Source organism: Rhinatrema bivittatum, chromosome 1 (genome assembly GCF_901001135.1).
Source record: "Rhinatrema bivittatum chromosome 1, aRhiBiv1.1, whole genome shotgun sequence".
NCBI classification, from domain to species: domain Eukaryota; kingdom Metazoa; phylum Chordata; class Amphibia; order Gymnophiona; family Rhinatrematidae; genus Rhinatrema; species Rhinatrema bivittatum.
In genome coordinates, this window is record NC_042615.1 from 712,294,501 (window position 1) to 712,318,737 (window position 24,237).

Sequence of the window (24,237 nt, forward strand, 5' to 3'; positions counted from 1 at the left end):
AAAAAAAACTGAATTTTTTTTTATTTAAGGGAGAGAAGAACGGGCTCGAGAACCGACGCCGTCAAAATTGAGCGTTGGCTGTCAAACCCGCTGACAGCCGCCGCCCCTGTCAAAAAGGAGGCGCTAGGGACGCGCTAGTGTCCCTAGCGCCTCCTTTTCCCCGTTTTTACCACGTCACCTAATTTAAATACAGAATCGCGTGCCCCGGGAGAGCGGGCATTCGTCTGTTCTCCCGCGGACTTTACTGTATCGGCCCGTATGTTTGGGAGAGCCAAACTTCATCTACTTGCACTGTCCTCTCAACTAGAAGGAACAAGAGTATGTAATAAAACAAGCAGAAAGGCTGAAATTCACTATAAAAGGCTGAAATTCACTATAAAATGAGCAGGTTCTCATTCAGACTACCAGAACAAGCCATCTCTCAGCAGTGATGACTGAATGTGCCAATAGTGTATATATACATATATACACATGCAGGAACCAGGAGTGGAAAAAATATTACTAAAACTTGTGCACTAACCAAAACTTTTATGAACAAAAGGCAAAATCAAATTTTTTCTTGAAACTATTTTATTCATTTTTTATCATCTTATTTTCAATTTTTTTTTGGAGGGGAGTTGTTCTTTTATTCATCTTGTCTTTTTTATTATTATTTGACATGTTTGCTTTGTCTTTGGATTTTGGAAGGATTGTTTTGATTTTTTGCTCATTTCCTTGTTTTGTTTTGGTTTTTTTTTTGGGGGGGGGGGGGGTTTCATGGGGAAGTATTGGTTTGTCTTTATTTTCCCTTTCCCTCACCTTCAGCCTCTCACACCCTCCCCCTATTTCCTCCTCCAACCTTCTTTTAGTCTCCTCCTTTCCAGCCTCTCTTTTTCTGTAGAGGCGGGGGACAGCCTTTGCCACGATGGCTCCTTCTTGGCAGATGTCAGTCACCAAGCTTTAGGAGACCAAGCAACCTGGTGCAGAAGACTTTTCCGCTCTGAATAGTCACCATCATATCTTATTCTGATCTGTCACAGCTAAAAAGCAGTCATAAATACAGAGATATACAGCTAGATATAGGTAAAGAGATAGTACACATGCTTCTATGTGGGATTTAACCAGACACTGTAGAATTCCTCTTCCAAAAGCAATATTGGAGGACACATATATCTAATCTATAAAACTACATATAAATATTGAGAAAACCAAAACTTCAACTTTACAAGTGTCCAAAATTATTACACTGATGTTTTAAGTTTCTTCAGCCTATTAAGTGGACACAGCCCTAGTAGAGAGGGCTTTTACTTTTTCAGCTTGACAGATTCAGCAATGTCAGCATCGGTGTTCCTGCTAGAACTTCTAGTTGTTGTAGTAATTACAGACTGCCAGAAAGGCCCAACTGTTAGTCAATTCTACCAATGCAACTTGTCAAGACAACCCCGGCCACATGATTGCCTGCATTTTTCACTAAGATTTCTAACATTTCTTATTAACCACTCTGCCATTCATGCTGTGCTCCCAACACTCAAAGGTCAAAACAACTGGTATGAAGAGAAAAAAAAAGCTATGCAAGTTAGCCTTGTTCTTACAAATAAATCTGATGAATATACATTGTGGATATACAGAAAACCAGACCTACTGTGGCCCTAAACCTGTGTCCTAGAAAGTTAACTGTAAACAATATAAAAGGAAAGGCTTGATCAAACTCAGAACCTTAGGAACTTCCATAACCTTTAGGAGATTAAGAAAGTTAGCAAGAAATGATCTAATATGGGCTATAAAAGCTTAAGCCAAATAAATGCAACTTTTAATTAAATATTTCCAGTCACAAAGGTCTTTATGGTCATCTAAACCTTTTCAAGCCATTTATGTGGTTGTTGGTTTATCAACCCAAAGCATAGAAAGCAGTGGAAAACTGATTTTCATTTTTAAATTCAGGATGAACCAGAAAAGAATTCCTCACAGTATTCAGTACTCCCTGGATAGGATCCCTACAGCACCTGAAATTCTTCTCCCTTCTTCTAGATTCAAAGTAACTATAACTTGGCTAAACAGCAATGAAAGCACTCAGGAGAACACTATCTGGCTTCAGCCCCTTCACCTCCATCCATCCCCAGGTTTTGATCTAACCCTTTAAAAACATGTAGACTGTGATGGAGCAAAGGGTTACCCAGTGCCCTCATCTTGCACGATCTCCTCCTCGGGCTGGCTTTCCCTACCTGTTTCTACAGCTCTTTCATTCTGATACAAACACAACCACACAAAGCAATAGGAAGAATTTTTATTACTGCCCACGCATGAGCTCAAATCAACAAGATCACACACCTGAACGTCCCACCTGATCTTAAAACTGCTTTCTAATTTGACATTTGGAATAAATTGGGAAACTGCCTTTTTTGAAGAAGAAGAAGAACTGCGTTCGTAGAAAGATTTAAATGTCAATTTCTCAAGAACTTCAAAATGTTTACATTCAAATATAAAACAGACCTGATAGGGGTTAAACCTTTGAGAAGGGAGTAATATCTAAAGTACCTGTATGTAACCCGCTTTGAAGTGGCTGAAAGATGGAATATAAATATATATATAAATAAATATTGGATTTTAAAATTCCCAGCTGCTTTGAGCAAGATGAAGACAAAAAAAGTTTCCACAATGTTTGATGTGTTCTGTTCTCTCGCTCTCTCTGGAAATAGACTGAAATTGTTTTATTCATAATTAACAGACTGACAGGAATCAGGATTCTGACCTCCATCGGCAAAATTTAAAAGGAAAAAAAAATGTTGGCAAAACATTGCACAAATTTAATTGTAATTTAGTATCAAAGTTACATTATTTATAACCAAAACTAATGCGACAGCTGGGCCACCATAACTGTGTCTGTGTCAGGTGCAGGACACCATTTCCTTACAGTCAAGCTGTTTGAAAAGTTTTCCCATCTCCAGAATTGTAATACTGGGGGCCAACCCAGTGGCTGTGGGATCAGTTCCCAAGCCCTGGAGGGAGCATCTCATGATGCTGCTGCTCTTTTTCCTGTTAAGAGCAGTCTTTGGCTCTGCTAATTCCGACCGACAATTTTAAACCCAAAATTAAATGTGTGTCTGTGTCGTCTAATTTTACTGCTGTTTAAAAAATTTAAAAAAAGCTGCTTCAGGCAACTGCTGAGCACTATAACCATGCCCTAAATTGCAGCTATAAAAAAAAAAAAAAATAAGAAAGAAAGAAAGAAAAAGAAAAGAAAAGAAAAACAACTTGGATGTACAGCTGAGCCCCTTATAAAAAGGTTCTGCCAGCTTTCCATCAGATTTTGTTTACATTGATAGGTCAGGCTAAGGGAATTAAAAAAAAAAAAATCCAAAGCTCAAAAAACATCAGCCATTAAAGAAATCTCCTGGATAGCTGAAAAGATATAGTAGGAACTCAGCCTGCAGATATTTACAGAACTGGTAAAAAAAAAAAAAAAATTTTAAAAAATATATATATATTTTTTTTTTTTTTTTTAACATTTTCAGGTGGATTTAGACTGGAATCAGAATCAGTAAATGAGAGTTGTTGCAGTCCACATATATAAGGCTGCTTAAGCATTCAACATAGTTTAATTCCAGCAGTGAGTTGTTCCAGAGGTAAAGCATCCATTTTTGATTGACTTTCCTGGTCTCTCACAAAATCACAATGCCTATAAAATTTATAAAAGTGCCTCTGTGAGGAACTAGGGGGTGTTGTCAAGCAGAGCAATAAGGGAGAGACAGCAGGCTCCTAGAAGGGGAAGGATGGTTTGCCTTTTTCTTTCCATTTCGAGAGAGAGCATTTCTCACCTTCAACCAGTTGGCGTGAGTTCCAGCAACTCAAAGCAGTACCTAGGAGGGTGAATATTCCCAGGTCTTGGGTACAGAAACTTGCCCTTGCTGCATTTTTCACCAACAAGGTATCCGAACACTTCTTTCCTAAGTGAGACATGATTATAAATTCCATTTGGGTCCTAAGGGAAAGGAATACCATAGGAAGTGGAAGTCACCCTACTTCTTGCACTTGTTACTCAAGCAGCCTGAGAAGATGACTTGTGAGTTTTCTCTTCTGGCTGATTGAAACCCATCTACTCTTTGAATATTATGTAAACAACTGTTTTCTTGTACTTTTCTATTTTGTACTGCTTTACTTGATTTTTACTACAGTAAAGCATTCTTTTATTTTGGAACATAACATTGGATGTGCTTACTCTGACTGAGTATGATCAGCTTTAAAGCTTTGCTGTCTCCCATAGAAGAATCCCGATTCAGAGCTGCAGAATTGAAGATGGACCCTTGCCTACTTTGGAAGAGCCCAGAAAAAGGGGCTACACATATATGCAAGATTTGGGCACAAGTGTTATACCTTCGAGATTACTTTTCCTAGCTCATTTATACTTTTTATTTCCTTTTAAACCAAACAGTTCATTTGACAGCCATTAAGTGTTAAACCTGCAGTTTTAAATACAAGTGTTCTGATGCACTTCACCGTGCAAACATACTCTGTCTTCTGCCTTAATCTCCATTGTACAGAGGAAGCACACACTGCAAACCTTTGTTGCACATTGTGTCAACGTTTACTGTTTACTTATATCCTGTGAAGATCAAAATCCATCATGCAGAAACTCCTTTTTGAGCAGCCATTACATAAACATCTAGGAAGCACCACAAAAATTTCAGTGATCCAGCAGAACACATGCAAGCCACCTTCAACTGTGAAAATTCCACTTAGGGGCACCGAGTAAAATTTTCACCAACAGTGACCTTAAATTTCCACGTATAATTGTTATTACCACAATACACTCCCCCAAGACTCTGGGCTTCCGTTGGCATCTTAATTTGTTGAGTTGATAAGTCTTAAAGGCTAGGTCTTAAATGTATGCATTTATGTAGCTGGGTCGCCTGTGAACCTAGGAGGCCACAGACCACATTCCCTGATAATTTTGAAGATAATTCTTTAGATAGTCACACGGCTATTTAAAGTACACAGCTTAAAACAGTATTTGAAACATTTTTGGTATTTAAGACGCAGAAGTCAAGCTTGGTTTCATGCAGTTTTAGCTCTTAAGAAAGCAAGCCAGAAATCTTGAAAGGAACCCGCGCAAGAATCGTTTCAATGAAATGCAGTTTTATGTAGGGAGCATCATCTGATTTATTTTTCAGAAATTAAGGTGGCAAAGAAAGAACTTTTACATTAAAAAAAAAAGATGGATGGGCAGATAACCACCCAAAAAATACTGTTTAAATGGATTCAATTTGCAATTAAAGGAAAAGGGGAGCAATGTAAGTTACTGTAAGTTATATTGCAATTTGGAATCATTTGTTATTACTGATATTGTTTATTAAATTATTTTATTTTACAGGACAATACTTTTTATTGATTTTTAGAATAAATATTTTATAAATTTATATAATAATTTTAGTTTATTTTAGGGTTATTTAATGCTTTATTGTATTTCAATGGTTTGTTTTATATAATGATTTTGTAAACCGACATGAAGCTAACACGAATGTCCGGTATATAATAGTGCCTAAATAAATAAATAAATAATGGGTCTTGAAGCAAAATATTTTGCCTTTTTTTTATGATAAAAGCATTGTTTATTTGTAAGGCCTTTCTGCAATCTATACTCTCTGCAAGGGAACAGGGAGAAGAGCAGATTAAGGAGCTTAGCCTCTCATACTGTGTGGGGGGTAGGGGGGGGAAGTAAATTGATAGCATTTAATATAGTGAGATGAAGGTTCAGAAAATGTTAGCCACAAAGAGTTCAAGTACTTCACCCCTTGATCCCATGCCATCATGTTAAGAAACATGAATTAGGTCTGACTAATGCGAGTTTGACACAAGGATATATATTCCTGTCACCTTTAAAGAACATAGAATTTGCTAATTATTAAAAATAAAAGTAATCATTAAAGCATAATCAAGTTCTGTACTATCTGTCAGTCTCCAACTTACTTTTTGTAATGAAAACTATTGAAAGAGTAGTGCGACTCAGTTGGAGAATTTTGTGGAGAAATGAATACTCTGCATCCAAGATAATCTGGCTTTAGCCAGAATTTTGGTACAGAATCAGCTTTAATAGCTCTAACTAATGAAATCAGGACTACAGAGAAAGGGAAAGATGTACTATTAGTACCAACTGATTTAACTGCAGCCTTTGATAATCTTAATATCAATAGATCAAGATTAATTGTAAGAGACATAAGGGTAGGAGGAGCAGCCCTGACTTGGTTTAAGTTTTTCTGACGAATCATTCCTCTGGAGTTGGATAGTAATCAGAGGTCCCAAAAGCTAAACCAAGGATCCTCAGGGATCACTTACCCGTATTATTATCCACAGGGATTACTTACCCGTATTATGATTCAGAGGGGGAAAAATAAAAAAAAAAAAAAAATTTTTTTGTGCTAAACCGGCTCTATCCCCGGGCGTCTGTGCATCTTATGGAGCAAATTAGGGGAGTGCATAAAATGTTTTTTCTCCTATTTTGTTTTCGGGTCTGGGGAGGGCCATTTCAGTCTATTCCCCAGATCAGAAAACTTGTATCTTTCTCTTTCTGTGGGAAACACCCCCCCCAAAAAAAAAACCATCCCAACCCTTTAAGTTAACAACCCCCCACCCTCCTGACCCTCCCAAGACCTGCCAAATTAATTAATACAACCCCTCACCCTCCTGACCCCCCCCCCCCCCCCAAGACCTACCAAAAGTCCCTGGTGGTCCAACGGGGGTCCAGGAGCAATCTCCTGGACTTGGGCCGTCGGCTGCCAGTAATCAAAATGGCGCCGACGGCCCTTTGCCCTTACTATGTCACAGGGGCTACCGCTGCCATTGGTCAGTCCCAGTGACATAGTAAGGGCAAAGGGCCGATGCATCAAGATATGATTATATCACTTGCTCTATTGATAGAATTACATTGCCTCCCAGTAATTGAACCTAACACCCCCCCCCCTCCTCCTCCTGCCTTCCTCTTCCCAAGATTAGACCCAACATCCACCCCTACTCCCTCCGTCCCATGACTGGACCCAACACTCGCTCTCTCCTTCTCCCCACCCCCACCCGACTGAAGCATCATCGGTGACATTTAAGCAGAGCAAACTCCATGTAGCTTGTGGAACTGAACTGGGTGAAGACTTAAGAGGAGCGAGCGCCAGGCCTTCAGATGTCACATCAACTCGGGTGCTCCTGTCACCACACATCACATGGTTTGATGCTCGCTTACCAGCACAGCACAGGCAAGAAAAGAGACTGTGAAGAAAAGCCAAAGGAGACCTGGGCAAACCTCAAAGCAGGAAGCAGGTGATGTGTACATCAATTAAGACCTTGTGCCTGAGCAAAAAAAATCAGTCCAGAAGAAATCCAGACAGTTGGCAACCCTACTAAGTCACCAGTTACAACCAAGTCAACTAATTTCATAGTGGTGAGGACACCACAAAAGGGAACTGCTAACCATTACTGTCAAACCAAAAAAGCTAGAAACAGCCATAAGAAAAGATGTCAAATTAACTTCTAAACAAAATGCCATTCAAGTGTATCACATCCATTACATATAAAGCCTGATTAAAGCTTATCCCATTCTGTGTCTATAGGACAAAATAAGCTTAGTAAATCAGGACTAGTACATTCATTCTGACTATTCACTTTTGAGGAGACAGCAATTGTCATGTACAAGCTACCAAACCGCTTCCCTCTGCACATCAGCAATAAGAATAAAACCTATATTGATGGGCACCATTATTCACTCACTACATATATCACAACCAGAATGTTCACTGGCTAAATGTCTCCCTACACTTCCAAACCTTGAATAGACCCACCAGATCCGCTTTCAAAGGATCCCTTTACACACCCTCTCCCAAACGTATGCATCACATCTCTACGAAAGAACGTGCACTATCCATAGCCGGACCTTCAATCTGGAACTCTATACCCCCTGACCTTCGCCAAGAACACTGAACCCAGGCATAAAAAAAAACAAAAAACCACACACTAAAAACTTGGCTATTTAAACAGGCCTTTACATAATCCCCTCCCCCCCCCCCCAATTGTACTCACAACAGTACTATTTTCATTCCCGTAATCAACCCTTATTCACCGTTCATCCTCCCCCTCTCCAATCCTCAGCCCCATCTCCTCTCCCTTATTTCATTTAACCACCAAGTTTATTTATTCCTTACGTTTAACTGTTAACACCTTGTTATTGCCTTTGAGACTTTGCTTCACCTTCTCCCTTATACAACCAATGTTCCTTTTAACTCCCTGTTCCATGTAACTTTTCTAATGTTATTTTATATCTGTTCTTCTATGTAAACCAATGTGATGTGCAAACGAATGTCGGTATAGAAAAGTTTTAAATAAATAAGATATATCTCATAAAGACGGTAAAATGTATCATTTGGATAGGTAATAACATTTTATCTAGAACTGAGACCCACAAAAACCATCACATACCCTCACAGATCACACAAAGTTTCCACTGCTCAGCAAAGCTTCTTACAGTAAGGCATTGTTAGAAAGCTATCAAGGCTCAGCCTCAATTCCTGACCATGGCAACACAGCAAAACTGCTTTAGCATTAAAATGACAATCCAAAAAGAGAGGGGAGGTTAAAATGCAAAGCCAAAAAACTTTGTAAAGCACAAATGTTTTCATTTGTCTCTTGGATAGTTATTTTCATACTCCCCATTCTCTGAGCTGTAACCATGGGGTCATTTCTTATGCCTCTCTCCATCTCTAAATACATCCAAAACACTGCTAAAGCACATTGTTTATTTCTCTGTAACAGCGGTTCTCAATCCAATCCTTGGGGCACCCCTCGCCAGTCAAGTTTACAGGGATATCCACAATGATGATTCATGAGATAGATTTGCATGCACCTCCTCCATTGTGTTCAGACTCTCGTATATATAATCATTACAGATAACCTGAAAACCTGACTGGCCGGGTGTTCCTAAAAAACTGGGTTGAGAAGCACTACACTAACATCACTAAAATCCTTTCCAAGCTTGCTACCAAAAACGCTCATCCACTTCAATGGGCAGGCCTCCTACTGAACCATCTTTCAGTACTACAATTTATTCAAAATTCAACTGCACAACTTACCTTCCTTCATTGTCACTATGACCATATAACCCCTCTTCTCAAGCTGCTATATTGGCTCCTTGTCCGCTTCCGCATAAGTTAAAGCTTCTTTGCACCTTATTACCTATCTTCTCTCCCTACCCTCTTCCTCATGAACTCCATTCATCAAGCAAGATGCACTTATTTGTACCTTTCTTCTTCACCGCCAACGCTCAACACAGTGTCATCATCTATCTTGCAAAAAACTGCGTAAACCACATGTATCACAACCGAAGACCCAAACAAAACACTGGTAAATTATGTGAGGATCAAAAAAATATATTACTTTTATCTGGCTGACAACCCGACCTCATACACTTTTTAAAGAGCTTTAGACATCAATGCTCTCAGTGTTGAATTTACCACATTTATTGAAATATTCATGTGTATTGTGGTTTTTAATCATCGGTCATGGTTGTAAGCCTACTTTCATTATTTTTCATTTTTCTTTTTATATTTTTTTGTTAAATTCTTTTTAGAAAAATATTAAAATGCTGTAGAGAGTACTTATCTTTTTATGATAATTATTGCCTCAGTCAACTGCTGAGTATCATGAACTTTATGCCAGAACGCCGGAGTGATGAAAAACTGTGCCCAACACGGCTCGTGTTTCTTTTTCGCTTCTTCAGGGGCGTTGTAAAGTTGTATTCAACATATCGGACACAAGAGATATGTTGAATACAACTTTACAACGCCGGAGTGATGAAAAACTGTGCCCAACACGGCTCGTGTTTCTTTTTCGCTTCTTCAGGGGCGTTGTAAAGTTGTATTCAACATATCTCTTGTGTCCGATATGTTGAATACAACTTTACAACGCCCCTGAAGAAGCGAAAAAGAAACACGAGCCGTGTTGGGCACAGTTTTTCATCACTCCGGCGTTCTGGCATAAAGTTCATGATACTCAGCAGTTGACTGAGGCAATAATTATCATAAAAAGATAAGTACTCTCTTCAGCATTTTAATATTTTTCTAAAAAGAATTTAACAAAAAAATATAAAAGAAGAAACATGAAAAATAATGAAAGTAGGCTTACAACCATGACCGATGATTAAAAACCACAATACACATGAATATTTCAATATATGTGGTAAATTCAACACTGAGAGCATTGATGTCTAAAGCTCTTTAAAAAGTGTATGAGGTCAGGTTGTCAGCCAGATAAAAGTAATATATTTTTTTGATCCTCACATAATTTACCAGTGTTTTGTTTGGATCATCTATCTTGCTGCACCATGTGCCTGGAATAAACTTCCGAGTCAATATGTTATGCTCCCTCTTTGGCCATGTTCATATCCATTTAAAGTAGCTTTTGAAAAGGTAAGTTCTTATCTGCAGTAAATACACTTACGATAGACTTTTGTTTATCATGTATGTTTGTCTTAAATAGATTGTAAGCTCCATGAAGCAGGAACTGTCTCTTACGAATATCTGTATAGCGCTATAGGCTTCTAGGAAAAGTAAAAAGTCATGGTATAGGTGGCGATGTCTTTCATGGATTACAAACTGGCTAAACGACAGGAAACGGAGAATAGGATTAAATAGACAATTTTCTCAGTGGAAGGGAGTGGGCAGTGGAGTGCCTCAGGGATCTGTATTGGGACCCTTACTTTTCAATATATTTATAAATGATCTGGAAAGAAATACGAGTGAGGTAATCAAATTTGCAGATGATTCAAAATTGTTCAGAGTAGTTAAATCACAAGCAGATTGTGATAAATTGCAGGAAGACCTTGTGAGACTGGAAAATTGGGCATCAAAATGGCAAGTGCAAGGTGATGCATATAGGGAAAAATAACCCATGCTATAGTTCCATATTAGGTGCTACCACCCAAGAAAAAGATCTAGGCGTCAAAGCGGATAACACATTGAAATTGTCGGTTCAGTTTGCTGTGGCAGTCAAAAAAGCAAACAGAATGTTTGGAATTATTGGGAAGGAAATGGTGACTAAAACGGAAAATGTCATAATGCCTCTGTATCACTCCATGGTGAGACCCTACCTTGAATACTGTGTACAATTCTGGTAGCCGCATCTCAAAAAAAAGATATAATTGCGATGGAGAAGGTACAGAGAAAGGCGACCAAAATGTAAGGGGAAATGGAACAGCTCCCCTACGAGGAAATACTAAAGAGGTTAGGACTTTTCAGCTTGGAGAAGAGATGGCTGAGGGGGGGATATGATAAAGGTGTTTAAAATCATGAGAGGTCTAGAATGGGTAGATGTGAATCTGTTATTTAGTCTTTCAGATAACAGAAAGACTAGGGGGCACTTCATGAAGTTAGCATGTGGCCTATTTAAAACTAATCGGAGAAAGTTCTTCTTCACTCAACACACAATTAAACTCTGGAATTTGTTGTCAGAGGATGTGGTTAGTGCAGTTAATATAGCTGTGTTTAAAAAAGGATTGGATACGTTTTTGGAGGAGAAGTCCATTACCTGCTATTAAGTTGACTTAGAAAAGAACCACTGCTATTACTAACAGTAACATGGAATAGACTTAGTTTTTGGGGTACTTGCTAGGTTCTTATGGCCTGGATTGGCCACTATTGGAAACAGGATGCTGGGCTTGATGGACCCTTGGTTTGACCCAGTATGGCATGTTCTTATGTATGTCTAATTGTGCTTTAAACATGATAAATTATAATCAGATTTGATCACCTTTCTTCAAGAAGATTAACTGGAATTCAGAAATGTGTAAATATATATACTAAGAAAGTAACATATTGCACAATCTGTATGACAACTCAAGTAAATGAAATGTTTACAAAGATGTCAATTCTTTTTTCCCTCAAAAGTACCAGAAATTATGTTAGCATCTCACAAACCTAAATGAAAAATAAAATACATGTAGAACTGACTAGAAACGTGTAAAAATGTCTGTATGACTCCCCTTACAAACTATACAATTGCAATCATTTATTTTCTGAGCCTCTTTGGTTACTGTCCTACAATCACTTGTACCATTCTCTTCATGACTACAGATCGCCTCTATCTTGCACCTTTCTGTGATGTCTGTTTTAGTTTTACAATGCTTTATACATGTATACAGTGTGTGTGTAAAAGAGAGATTAAATATTGATATATTCAATATTGAAAGAAACCATTTGCAACCTTTCAGACTAACCCATAAGATTTCTTCAAAATAGTGCATCAAGGTGGGCAGAAGAGTCCATTAGGAAAGATGAATAGATGAATTAGCTAGACAAGATTTTATCAGAAGTTCTCACTTTTATTAACACATATTAATGATTTAGTTGCACCCATTTACAAGCCAAAAGATTAAAATGTTTTAAATCTGCTAGGAATAAATTCAACTATTTTAGAGGATCTTAGATACTTATTTAAATGTTACAAAGAGATTTTGCTGGCTTTGTTCTGGATCTCCTCACTGCAGTAACAAAAACAATCTTAATTACAATTGACAATGTATGACTGTGCATTTGTTGTACAGCTTGGACCTCAGCTGGACTAATCCTGCTCAATTTCACCTGGATTTTCACTTCCCCTGAACACAGATAATTGTCACCAAAACTTGAGAAGAAACTGATTTAATTCAGACAAAGGTTACCAACACTTATTCACAGATGTCTACTTTACTCAGCAAAATTCTCCTAAAATAATTACTGTAAACTCAAATAAGCTGAAAATGATGTAACAATGAATGCTTTCCACTGCTCACCACCACAGAATAAAGGGCAGGGGGCTAGAAGAAATGAATTATAAAACTGTGACACTTAATGGAAACCACACGTCAGGAAATGGTATCAAAATAGCAGCAAAATAAAATACCATTACAAATGCTTTAACCAAAAACACAGGCAACGGTAGCTAAAGTATTGCTGCTTGAAAAGAAGATGAGCTCATTAACTCCCTTAAAAGAAAAGCATGAAAAACCCAGGAGCATTTTATGATGAACTGGGAGGAGAGTTTGAGTTTGTCTGGTTTTAAACACATAGGGGTCTTTTTGAGGGAAAGAAGAAGAATGAGGCACATAGCTAATCAGAAAGGCCAGTGAATAAAAATCTTTACTACTCAAAAGTTTTTGGTGGCCAAGTAGAAGCAAACTGGAGAAAAATGGCCAGACAATGAAGGATTTCGCCACACACTCTGTGAGGCTGCCTGATTCTACGAATTGTGCAAGATCACTTGTAGTGTATTTCATTATATGTCCCTGCAATAAGGTATATGTGGGACACATCAAACACAAGATCAGGACTTGGCTGACTGAGCATAAAAGTTATGTTACAACAACCAATACATTGGTAATACACTGTTTGGAACAAGAACACTCTTGTGAAGACTTACGCTGGAGAATCCTGCAACATATTTACAAGTCATCCAGAGGACATAATCGGGAGACGCAACTCGTGAACAATTTTGGATCTACTTTTTTTTTTTTTTTAAATAAAGTTACACCAGACGGATTAAACCTAGAAATTGAGTGGTACATAATTATTGAATAAAAATGTGTATAGGGACCATTTCGTTCCCGGTACTATTTAAATATTCCCATATTCAAGACTATTTCCAGTTTGTAAATTTGGCACCAAAATATCAGTAGACACTGGTAGGATGGGTCAGAGACACCATTGCAGTGTGTGTATTTCTAGTAGAGGACCTTTAATGTTTCTATTAATTTGTGTCTTTCATTTTATAATGCATTAAATCTCTATGATGAAAAAATACCCATGTATGGCCTCTGATGCAGAACAGTCTTCAAAACACGGACCATAGGGGGTGACAATTGAAGCTGAGCCAGAAGAATGGATATTAAAATACGTTTTTATTAGCAAAAAAAAAAAAAAAACAAACACAAAAACTCTTAAAAAATAATGTTTGAACACCCTTTGCCTGATGCCTTATGATTATTGAAAAGGCAATGAAGGTAGAAAATGCAGGGAGTGCCTAGTAAGAAGGCATTCATCTAGTTTCTCAACCATGAATGATTCTGCTTAATTATTTTCAAGGTATTTCATTTACATCGTGTTACACCTTCTGTGGGATTTTGGATTGCACCACAAGCCATAGAATATCTCAGCTGGCTCATTTTCCAATGCATGTGCCTTGCACTCACTTTTCTGACAGAGAAAGTTGCTCACCTGATGTCGGCAACATCTAGAAGTGGGCAGGGAAAATGCATAGAATATGTGCGGACCATTATATTAACACATCTTAAGCTTGACAACACTTAAATCCCTGTGATACTTTTTGCCACACTAATGTCTAAGACTTGCTATACTGGGTCAGATCAAAGGTCTATCAAGCCCAGTATCCTGTTTCTAACAGTGGCCAATCCAGGTTACAAGTAGTTGACAGGATCCCTAGGGGGGGGGGTAGATAGATTCCAAGCTGCTTATCCCAAGAATAAGCAGTGGATTTCTGCAACTCTACCTTAATAATGGTTTACTACTAATACAACTGATTTACATTACTATAGCGCTACACAACATACACAGCGCTGTACAAACGTACAACTAGACAGTCCCTTCTCAATAGAGTTTACAATCTAATAAGACAAACATACAGGACAAGAGACATGGGATATTTCATAAAGCAAGACAATGGTTAAAAAGAAAAAGTTAGTTAACAAGACTAAAAACAGACAATCAGGCATAAGATTTAAAAGCGGTTTCAGAAAGGTGGGTCTTTAGATGGGATTTAAACACGGCAAGAGAGGAAGCATGACGCACCAGTTCAGGAAGACTAATCCTTTTATGGACCTTTCCTCCAGGAACTTGTCCAAACTGTTTTTAAATGCAGCTACACTAATAGCTTTCACCATCTCTTCTGGCAATGAATTCCAGAGGTTAACTATGCATAGAGTAAAAAAATATTTTCTCTTATTAGTTTTAAATGTATTACCCAGCAACTTCATTGTGTGTCCCCTTAGTCTTTGTACTTTGTGAAAGAATAAACAACTAATTGTTTACTAGTTTTATTCCACTCATTTTAGTTGCACCGGCTGCACAGAAATCATTGGGGGGGGGGGGGGGGGGGGGGGGGAAGGGCACTAACATGGCAATGTTCAGATTACTTACCTGGTAATCTTGTTTTCCTTAGTGTAGACAGATGGACTCAGGACAAATGGGATAGTATCCGCGTGCTAGCAGTTGGAGACGGATCTGACGTTAGCACAGGGGCGTGTATATATCCCCACAGGAAGCGCAGCTGTTCAGTAATCTTCCTTGCAAAAGCTGTTATGGATGTGTGTACTGACGCTCAATGAAAAGTAAAGAAAAAAGTGAAAACAGGCCTCCCCTGACCGATTGACAGTGGCCGGAGACCGCCAGCCTTCCCAACCGGAAGGCGTGGATATAGGCAGAGTGTACGCTCTGAGGAACACAAAAGTCAAAGGCGTACCCGGAATCAGTGAAACCCATGGACACAGGCAGCTGGGCGGGATGCTGAGTCCATCTGTCTACACTAAGGAAAACAAGATTACCAGGAAAGTAATCTGAACATTTCCTGGCGTGTAGCCAGATGGACTCAGGACAAATGGGATGTACCAAAGCTTTACACCCCGCCTGGGCGGGAGGCTGCCTGAGGACCATGCAGTACCGCCCCTCGCAAAGGCCGAGTCCTCCCTGGCCTGGACATCCAGACGGTAGAACCGAGAAAAGGTATGGAGGGAGGACCATGTCGCCGCTTTACAGATGTCCGCCGGTGACAGCATCCGGGATTCAGCCCAAGACGCCGCTTGGGCTCTGGTAGAATGAGCCTTAACCTGTAGAGGCGGAGCCTTCCCAGCCGCCACGTAGGCGGCTCTGACCACGTCTTTAATCCAGCGGGCAATGGTGGGCCGAGAGGCCGCTTCACCTTGCTTCTTCCCGCTGTGTAGGACGAACAGATGGTCTGTCTTCCGCAGGTCTTGAGTCATTGTCAGATACCTGGGCAGCAATCTGCCGATGTCGAGATGGCGTAATAAACGGCCTTCTTCAGATTTCTTCAAACCTACCGTGGTAGGCAAGGATATGGTTTGGTTAAGATGAAACTGTGAAACCACTTTAGGGAGAAAGGAGGGAACCGTCCGAAGATGGATAGACTCCGAAGTGATACGTAGAAAGGGATCACGGCAGGACAGCGCCTGTAGTTCAGAGACGCGGCGTGCGGAGCATACGGCCAGCAGGAATACCAACTTCAGGGTTAGAGACCGTAGAGACAAGCCCCGAAGGGGTCGGAAGGTGGATCCCGCAAGGAAATCCAGAACCAGATTAAGGTTCCAGAAGGGTATAGGCCACTTTAGTGGCGGACGAATATGCTTGACGCCTTGCAGGAAACGAGAAACATCAGGGTGCTTGGCGATAGTCTTGCCACCTCTCCTGGGTCCATAGCACGATAGTGCCGCTACCTGAACCTTGATGGAGCTGAGGGAGAGACCCTTCTGAAGCCCATCCTGCAAGAAATCCAACACAATAGGAATAGTGGCGGCATGTGGACTGGTGCCATGAGAGTCGCACCATGCTTCAAAGATTCTCCAGATCCGTACGTAGGTGAGGGAAGTGGAAAACTTGCGAGCCCGGAGGAGTGTAGTAATCACAGGCCCCGAGTAACCCTTTTTCTTCAGTCGAGCCCTCTCAATGGCCAGACCGTAAGAGAGAACTGAGCCGGATCCTCGTGCAGAATGGGACCTTGACGTAGAAGGTCCCGGAGAGGAGGCAGGGGGAGAGGCTCCCCTGCCAGCAGGCGTCTGAGGTCCGCGTACCAGGGTCTTCTCGGCCAGTCCGGGGCCACCAGAAGAACTAGGCCCTGGTGTGACCGAATCCTGTGGATGAGGGCACCCAGTAGAGGCCACGGGGGAAAGGCATATAGAAGAGTCCCCGGAGGCCACGGCTGGACCAGAGCATCGATGCCGTGCGAGCACGGGTCGCGCCTGCGGCTGAAGTATCTGGGTACCTGAGCATTGGACTTGTCTGCCAGTAAATCCATGGCCGGGATCCCCCAGTGATCGACAATCATCTGGAAAGCTGTGGGGGACAGCTGCCACTCGCCTGGATTCAGGCGTCCCCTGCTGAGGAAGTCTGCTGTGGTATTGTCCTTCCCGGCAATGTGGACGGCGGAGATGTCCCGCAGATTCGCCTCTGCCCAAACCATGAGTGGGGCGATTTCCAGAGATACCTGTCGGCTTCTGGTTCCGCCCTGACGGTTGATGTAGGCCACCGTGGTGGCGTTGTCGGACATCACCCTGACAGCTCTGCGCCGCAGCCGTGGAGCGAAACGAAGGCAGGCCAGTCTGACTGCCCGGGCTTCCAGGCGATTGATGTTCCATGTGGACTCCTCCCTGTTCCAACGCCCTTGCGCAGTGAGTTCTTCGCAATGTGCTCCCCAGCCGCTGAGGCTGGCATCCCGTGGTGAGCAAGATCCACGTGGGCGAGGACATCCGCGACCCCCTGCTCAGGTGGTCGGACCGCAACCACCACCGCAGCTGGGTCCGAACATGGACCGGCAGAGGGAGGCGCGTGGAATAGGCTCGGTGATGGGGGCTCCAGCGAGAGAGCAGGGAATGCTGTAGTGGTCTCATATGGGCTCGTGCCCAAGGCACCACGTCCAGAGTGGAGGCCATGAGACCCAGAACTTGCAGATAATCCCAAGCTAACGGCCGACTGGTTCCCAACAGATACAGGATACGCTGCCGAAGTTTCAACTGTCTCTTGGACGTAAGACTGACCGTGTCCGCCCGAGTGTCGAACCTTACCCCCAGATATTCTATGGACTGGGAAGGCTGTAGGCAGCTCTTGCTGAGGTTGATGACCCAGCCCAAGCTTTCCAGAAGGGCGATCACCCTGTCGGTTGTCCGCAGGCTCTCCGCTCGGGACTTCGCCCTGATCAACCAGTCGTCTAGGTAGGGATGGACCAAGATCCCGTCCCGCCTGAGTGCCGCCGCCACAACCACGATCACCTTGGTGAATGTCCTCGGGGAGGTGGCCAACCCGAAGGGGAGAGCTCGAAACTGGAAGTGGCGGTCCAGAACCTTGAAGCGGAGGAAGCGCTGATGATCCGGATGTATCGGAATATGAAGATAGGCTTCGGACAGGTCTAATGCCGTGAGGAACTCTCCGGGCTGGACTGCGGCTTTGACGGAGCGCAGAGTTTCCATGCGAAACCTCGGCACCCGTAAGTACCGATTGAGGGATTTGAGGTCCAGCACAGGCCGAAAAGTGCCCCCTTTCTTGGGTACTATGAAATAAATGGAATAGTGTCCAGAATTCACTTCCCAGGCAGGCACTGGGAGGATGGCGTTCAAGGTCAGGAGCCTCGTCAGGGTGGCCGCCAATGCTGCCTTCTTGAGCGGGGAACATGAAGACTCCACAAACCTGTCCGGAGGAAGATGATGAAAGTCCAGATAATACCCCTTTCGGATAACTGCGAGGACCCACTGGTCCGACGTGATCTCGACCCACCTGGGGTAGAAGAGGGTCAACCTGCCCCCTATGGCTCCGTCCCCCAGATGAATCGGCAAATTCTCATTGTGGGATGCGACCGGGACCCCCGCCCGGCCCGTTCCCCCGTCTGCGCAGCCTGGACCGAAAGGACTGATTCCTGGCCGGAGGACGCGGCGTCTGGTAGCGCCCTCTATATGGAACAAATCGCTGTGAACCCCTGCCCCTGGAGGGCCGGGGACCGGAGCGCTGTCCCCTCCTGGACCGGTCTTCTGGTAGGCGAGGCACAGGAGAGGCACCCCAGGAAGCGACAAGCTTATCAAGGTCACTGCCAAACAGAAACGAGCCCTGAAAAGGCAATTTGGTGAGGCGAGACTTGGAAGGGGCATCAGCGGACCATGGCTGGATCCATAGGTGTCTCCTGGCGGCCACGGAAGATGAGATCCCCTTAGCCGTGGTTCGAACCAAATCCGATGCGGCATCGGTGAGGAAGGAAAGAGCGGGCTCCATGTCAGCCGCCGGAGCGTTGTTCCGGACCTGAGACAAGCAGGCACGAGTGACCACCGTGCAACAGGCCGCAATCCTCAAAGAAAGAGCTGCCACCTCAAAATTTTGCTTCAGAATGGCGTCCATCCGCCTGTCCTGGGGCTCCCTGAGGGCCAAACCCCCTTCCACAGGAATGGTAGTGCGCTTGACCACAGCGCTAATTAAGGCGTCCACCTGAGGGCATGCCAGGAGGTCCTGGAGAGCCGGTGCCAATGGGTACATGCCTTTCAGGGCCCGGCCCCCTTGAAAGGAGGCCGCCGGTGCTGCCCATTCCAAATCAATGAGTTGCTGAGCTGCCTGCAAGAAAGGAAAATGGCGGGCTGTAGGACGAAGACCTTCCAGCAGGGGGTTCTGCGCAGAAGGAATCGAAGCACTGGGTCCAGTGATCTCCAACTCCGCCAGACACTAAGACACGAGGTCCGAGAGGTCCTCCTTAGGGAAAAAGCGCCGCATAGTCCGGTATGGCGCAATCCCCGGGGGGAGGTCCCCTTCGTCCGGGAGTTCGGACTCGTCCGGTGAAAACTCCAGGTCCGAGTGATCGGGACTGTCCAATAGCGGGAGGTCCCGCTCCCGAGAAGGCTGCGAGGGTCCCGGAACCGGATCCCTAGAGGCTGCCATCATGGCGGCAGCCGCAGTATGCGCCGGAGACGCCGCCCCCGCAGGAACCGCAGCAACCGCCGGAAGAACAGGCGCAGCAAGGACCGTAGGGGCAGGACGCGAAGCCGTCTGCATCTGGACAAAGGCATGAATTCCCTGAAAAAGATCCACCCAGGAAATGGAAGCCGCCTCAAAACGCCGGGGTACCAGATCCCCCGGGATTCCCGAGCGGTCGAGACCGCCTCCCAAAGCCGGGGTAGCCGCAGGTGAACTATCAAAAAACTGCGGCTGAGACTGGTCCTGGCCGGAGGGTCCCCCGGCCGCCGCACATTGGGTACACAGGGAGTCGGGGTCAGTACCGCGCGTGGCACGAAGGTGGCACGCGGAGCAGAGGCCCAGAGCTGAAACGTCTAGGGCAAGTGGCGGCGCAGCTGCGGCCGCGGCTGCGAGCTGATCCATGAGCAGAATATAGCAAGCGTGCGCTTCCTATGCGGCAGCAATAGGCGCAGGCTAGAACAGGCGCACAATAGCAATAGGATGCGGCAGCAATAGGCGCTGAATAGAGCAAGCGCACAATAGCAAAGGCAAGCGGCAGCAATAGGCGCTGAGCAAAACAAGCGCACAATAGCAATAGGAAGCGGCAGCAATAGGCGCTGAGCAAAACAAGCGCACAATAGCAATAGGAAGCGGCAGCAATAGGCGCTGAGTAGGAACAGGCGCCCAATAGCAAGAGTATGCGACAGCAATAGGCGCTGAAAAAACAGCCGCACAATACGAAGCAGGTAGCAATATACACCTAAGGGCAGTCAATAGACATACAGCAGCAATATGCGGCACATACTCACAGTGGTAGCCAAGAAGCAAGAACAAGGAGGAGAGAAAAAAAAAAATAATAAAAGCCGCGCCCATTACAGGCGCGGAATACCTGAGTAAGGCCACAAATGGCGTCCTCCACGGCTTGCCACGCCACCGGTCCTCTAGATAGCGGAGACCTGGGTGAAGAGACGTACGCCGTACCAAATCTTCAGCGCTGCCGGGCAGGATCACAGGCGGTCTCCGGCTGCGAGGGGAAAGGGCCGATACCTTTCACCGCCGCGGTGGAGGCACTGCACCCGCTACCTCGTCCACGCCGGGAGCGAGGGCCTCGGCTGAACCGAGGACTTACACCTCCGGGGGACCACAGCAGTCACCCCGGGAAGCTCAACTGGGGGGCACGGCCAGAACGGCCCCTGAGGAGCGCGGGGCTCAAAAAGGTGTTGAAGAAAGGTAAAGTAGAATCTAGAAGAGAAGAAAACAAAAATGAAAGTAGTCTTGGAAAGCACGCTGAACCAGCGTGCAGGCACTCCAAACTGCTTTGGAGACGGAAATTACTGAACAGCTGCGCTTCCTGTGGGGATATATACACGCCCCTGTGCTGACGTCAGATCCGTCTCCAACTGCTAGCACGCGGATACTATCCCATTTGTCCTGAGTCCATCTGGCTACACGCCAGGAAAAATCTGATTACTGTAAAAAAAAATAAATAAATAAGGTGCCAATGCCATAGCAAGTTGCAGAGCATAAGAAAATGTAGGTAGGCAAGGCCAAAGCATAAGTAAACAGAGGCACTGGTTTCCATCTATACTAATCCTATTCTCCATCCTTCTCTCACAGTTGTCCACTCCAAGAAGGGACTGTCTTCACAGTCCACATATCATGCATTCCTGGCATGTCCTCACAATCTCCTAACCCCCTTCCACACTAGTTGCTGTAGTCATCTCACACACACACATACACAAGGGTTCCACATCACTGCATCATGTATACTGCATGCTTAACACTCATGCCAGAATACAGGAAGTGCTGCCTTCATCTATCCCACTCCTAAAAGCAACATTAACACCTTCTACCACACAGCAATTGCAGTATTGACTGTCATAGCGACCTGCAAGTCAGCATGCACTTCACACCCCCTGCTCTGAACAGGTGTCACTGACATGCACGAGACAGTGCATGTCAGTGCACTTAGGTGCACTTAGGTGGTGAGTTGTTATGGGCCTCTCTCTTGGAGTGTGCATCCCTTTTGGGTATCTTAACAAGGGCAGCAGCGAGGCATCTCATCTTATCCCTCACCGTAGGAACATGTCATATCAATGTGCTGTTTAACTGCCAACATCAGCTATCAATAAAGTAAAGCACTGCTCCTGCTCTGGGCTGCCAACAGTCAACTACCTCCCACAGCCTGACATCAAAGGCAGACTCAATGTTGCACGTATTAGCATGTCAAAGGAGACATTTTCAGCCGACTTTTATTGATGATGTCAGGCTGGGGAGATGGCTCAACGAGTTGGTCACATGGCAGCAGCAAATTTTCTGATGCACCACTAACTTCTGCAGTCACCCTACAGCCCTGGTAAAGGGATGAAACTAATCTGCGTAGATTGCATTTACAAATCAACTTGCAATATTTTCCACTGAAAAAAAATACATGCAGAAAAAGTAGATTCAAATCCATCTCCAATCCATATTTTCACTTTAAAAACTGATGCAAGAAGCACAGGTAAAAAAAAGTACCCACAAACTGTGCAACCAAGCAGTTTGAAAATTGCTCCAGTAATGATGCGATGTGTTGTGGTTGCCAAACTACCCCATCATCTCTCAATTTCTTGACTTTTTAAAAGATTTTTATCCTTAACTTGTAACATTACAATTAATGTAAGTTCTTAATGAATATTATCAGTTATAGGATATTTTGCACAGGTGACAATCAAGCTGCCTCATAGACCCTTAACAATAAAAGAGGGGGAAAGGCGAAAGACTGAAAAGCAATCACACTGCACAAAGATTAGGCACAATCCCAGCAGCCAAGACCTGCAAAGTGGCCAGAAGCCGAGTTAGAGCTTTGAACTCTCCCTTCTCCTGGCTGGCTCGTCCCACACAGCAGGACTTACCAGGAGCACGGAGTAGAAGCCCGGTTGCGTCTCCCACTGCTTCAGCTGCTCCTCGGCAGGTTTCAGCACTGCCGAGTCCTGGCTGGCAGCCTGGGTCAAAACATGAAGCACGACTGTGCTGGCAGTATTCATATCCATTGAGAAACCTACCATGTAGCAAATACAACAAAAAAGTTATATCAGAAAAGACAGCAATACGAGTAGTGAAAGCTCTCTCGGCAAAATTCTACGTAAAATATAGGAACATATGCGATTGAGAGGATTTTTAGTTTCACGGCTACACCAGTTAACTGGATAATCCCGAGCATTATCTTTCAAACTACATGTTCAAGGGACATATTAAAGCTCTCCAAATGGAAACCATTCCAGAACATGCCGGTCTCACCCCAACTTTACCAAAAGCACCGCCTGAAAGTTCAGCATTTCTATCCCTGGCTTTTGACAGTACTAGTCAGCCTTGCCAGTGCTGCTGGCCCCACGTGTGCCGCGTTTTGCAACAAGTTCCGAAGTAGTCGGAGCCGGCAGAATCGCAACCAACAACTTTCATGCACTACGCTGAAGGCCCCAAGAATGGAGGGACTCGGACCTCTTTTATGAACCCGAAAGTTGAAAGTCAGTGGACTACGAACTGCACGCGCTCCTCCGCCGAGGTTCTACCTACGGGGGTGTGGATAACACGCTGCGAGGGGAGGGGACGACGGTTGCACCTAGTTCCCACCTGATGTTTGTGGAGTGCACGTGCCGGCATCACACACGAACCCACGTTGATTCCCCAAGTTCCTCCGTTAACCGGAACCAGAAAGTGCTGGGACCGGAAACTTGGAGCCGTAGGGATAGCGAGGGAGCCGCAGCCGTAGATGCGCTGCCTTCTGGTCATTGTAGTTCACGTATGTAAAACGGCTTATTACCGGCATTGAACACATTCTATAGAAGAAACTACGACTCCCAGCATTCCCGTAGAGCGTGTTCGGGGAAGTTTACTGCGGCCAGCAGCATGTGGAACGGAGACGATGTACCTTGTTTCCTGTTTGCTGCGTTGTGAGACGTTCCTAGAATTTCTCCAAAATGCCGAAAATAAAAGGAAAGAAAAAGTCTAAACAGCATCATGATGTCCGGAGTCAAGGTATGTTGGGCTTCATATCTATTTTGGGATGTTCTTTGAAAGTGTAACCGGGATACGAATTAGATGAATCTAAATGACCATTCGTGTGCGTGAAAAAAGTTGTCTAGTGTTCCTCATTTGGGCTTTATACAAGGGGATTCTACTGCGATTGGAAGATGAAGTTTAAGAAGCTGAATTGGTTTCATCTTCTACTCAGACTCAAAAAGGGAGTTCTCTGTACCCATGTATCCAGTATATGGGCATGCATCTTTTAATCATGAAATACTTTTATTTATGTATTTATTTATTTTTGTGTTAAGACCTGCAAACACTTCGGAGTCATTTGTGATTCAAAGTCCTCCAGCCATGTCATAACTGTTCCAGGAATGGATCGAAAGGTCACTGAGCATAAATCAAGCAAAATGGCAAAAATACAATAACTAAATTGTGGAATGATTCTATAAACAACAATATTTGTGAAATGTCATTTACGATCTGAAAAGAATGTCGACCTGCCGAGTTTTAAGTAGTGGGACACCAGGCGTCTGAATTTCTTGACTTTTATGAATATATACCATGACTCTAT

General features: G+C 43.8%; 2 protein-coding genes across 3 annotated transcripts in view; one reads left to right on the top strand and one right to left on the bottom strand.

Annotated features, from left to right (window-relative positions):
- Positions 1–23,381, bottom strand: part of IPO11 (importin 11) — a 1,257,051-nt gene extending 1,233,670 nt beyond the window's left edge. Inside the window, exons 1-2 of the mRNA XM_029576426.1 lie at positions 23,268–23,381; positions 22,550–22,695 (exon numbers count right to left, since the gene is read on the bottom strand). Coding sequence (XP_029432286.1) covers positions 22,550–22,687 — 138 coding nt within the window. The 5' untranslated portion in view covers positions 22,688–22,695; positions 23,268–23,381. The remainder of the gene's footprint in view (positions 1–22,549; positions 22,696–23,267) is intronic.
- Positions 23,382–23,480: 99 nt separating this feature from the next.
- The window catches only part of DIMT1 (DIMT1 rRNA methyltransferase and ribosome maturation factor), a 44,376-nt gene continuing 43,619 nt past the window's right edge, over positions 23,481–24,237 (top strand). The window contains exon 1 of one of the 2 annotated variants that reach the window (XM_029576403.1): positions 23,481–23,672. In XM_029576403.1, the coding sequence (XP_029432263.1) occupies positions 23,615–23,672 (58 nt within the window). In that variant the 5' untranslated portion in view covers positions 23,481–23,614. The remainder of the gene's footprint in view (positions 23,673–24,237) is intronic. The other variant, XM_029576414.1, reaches the window with a different exon arrangement.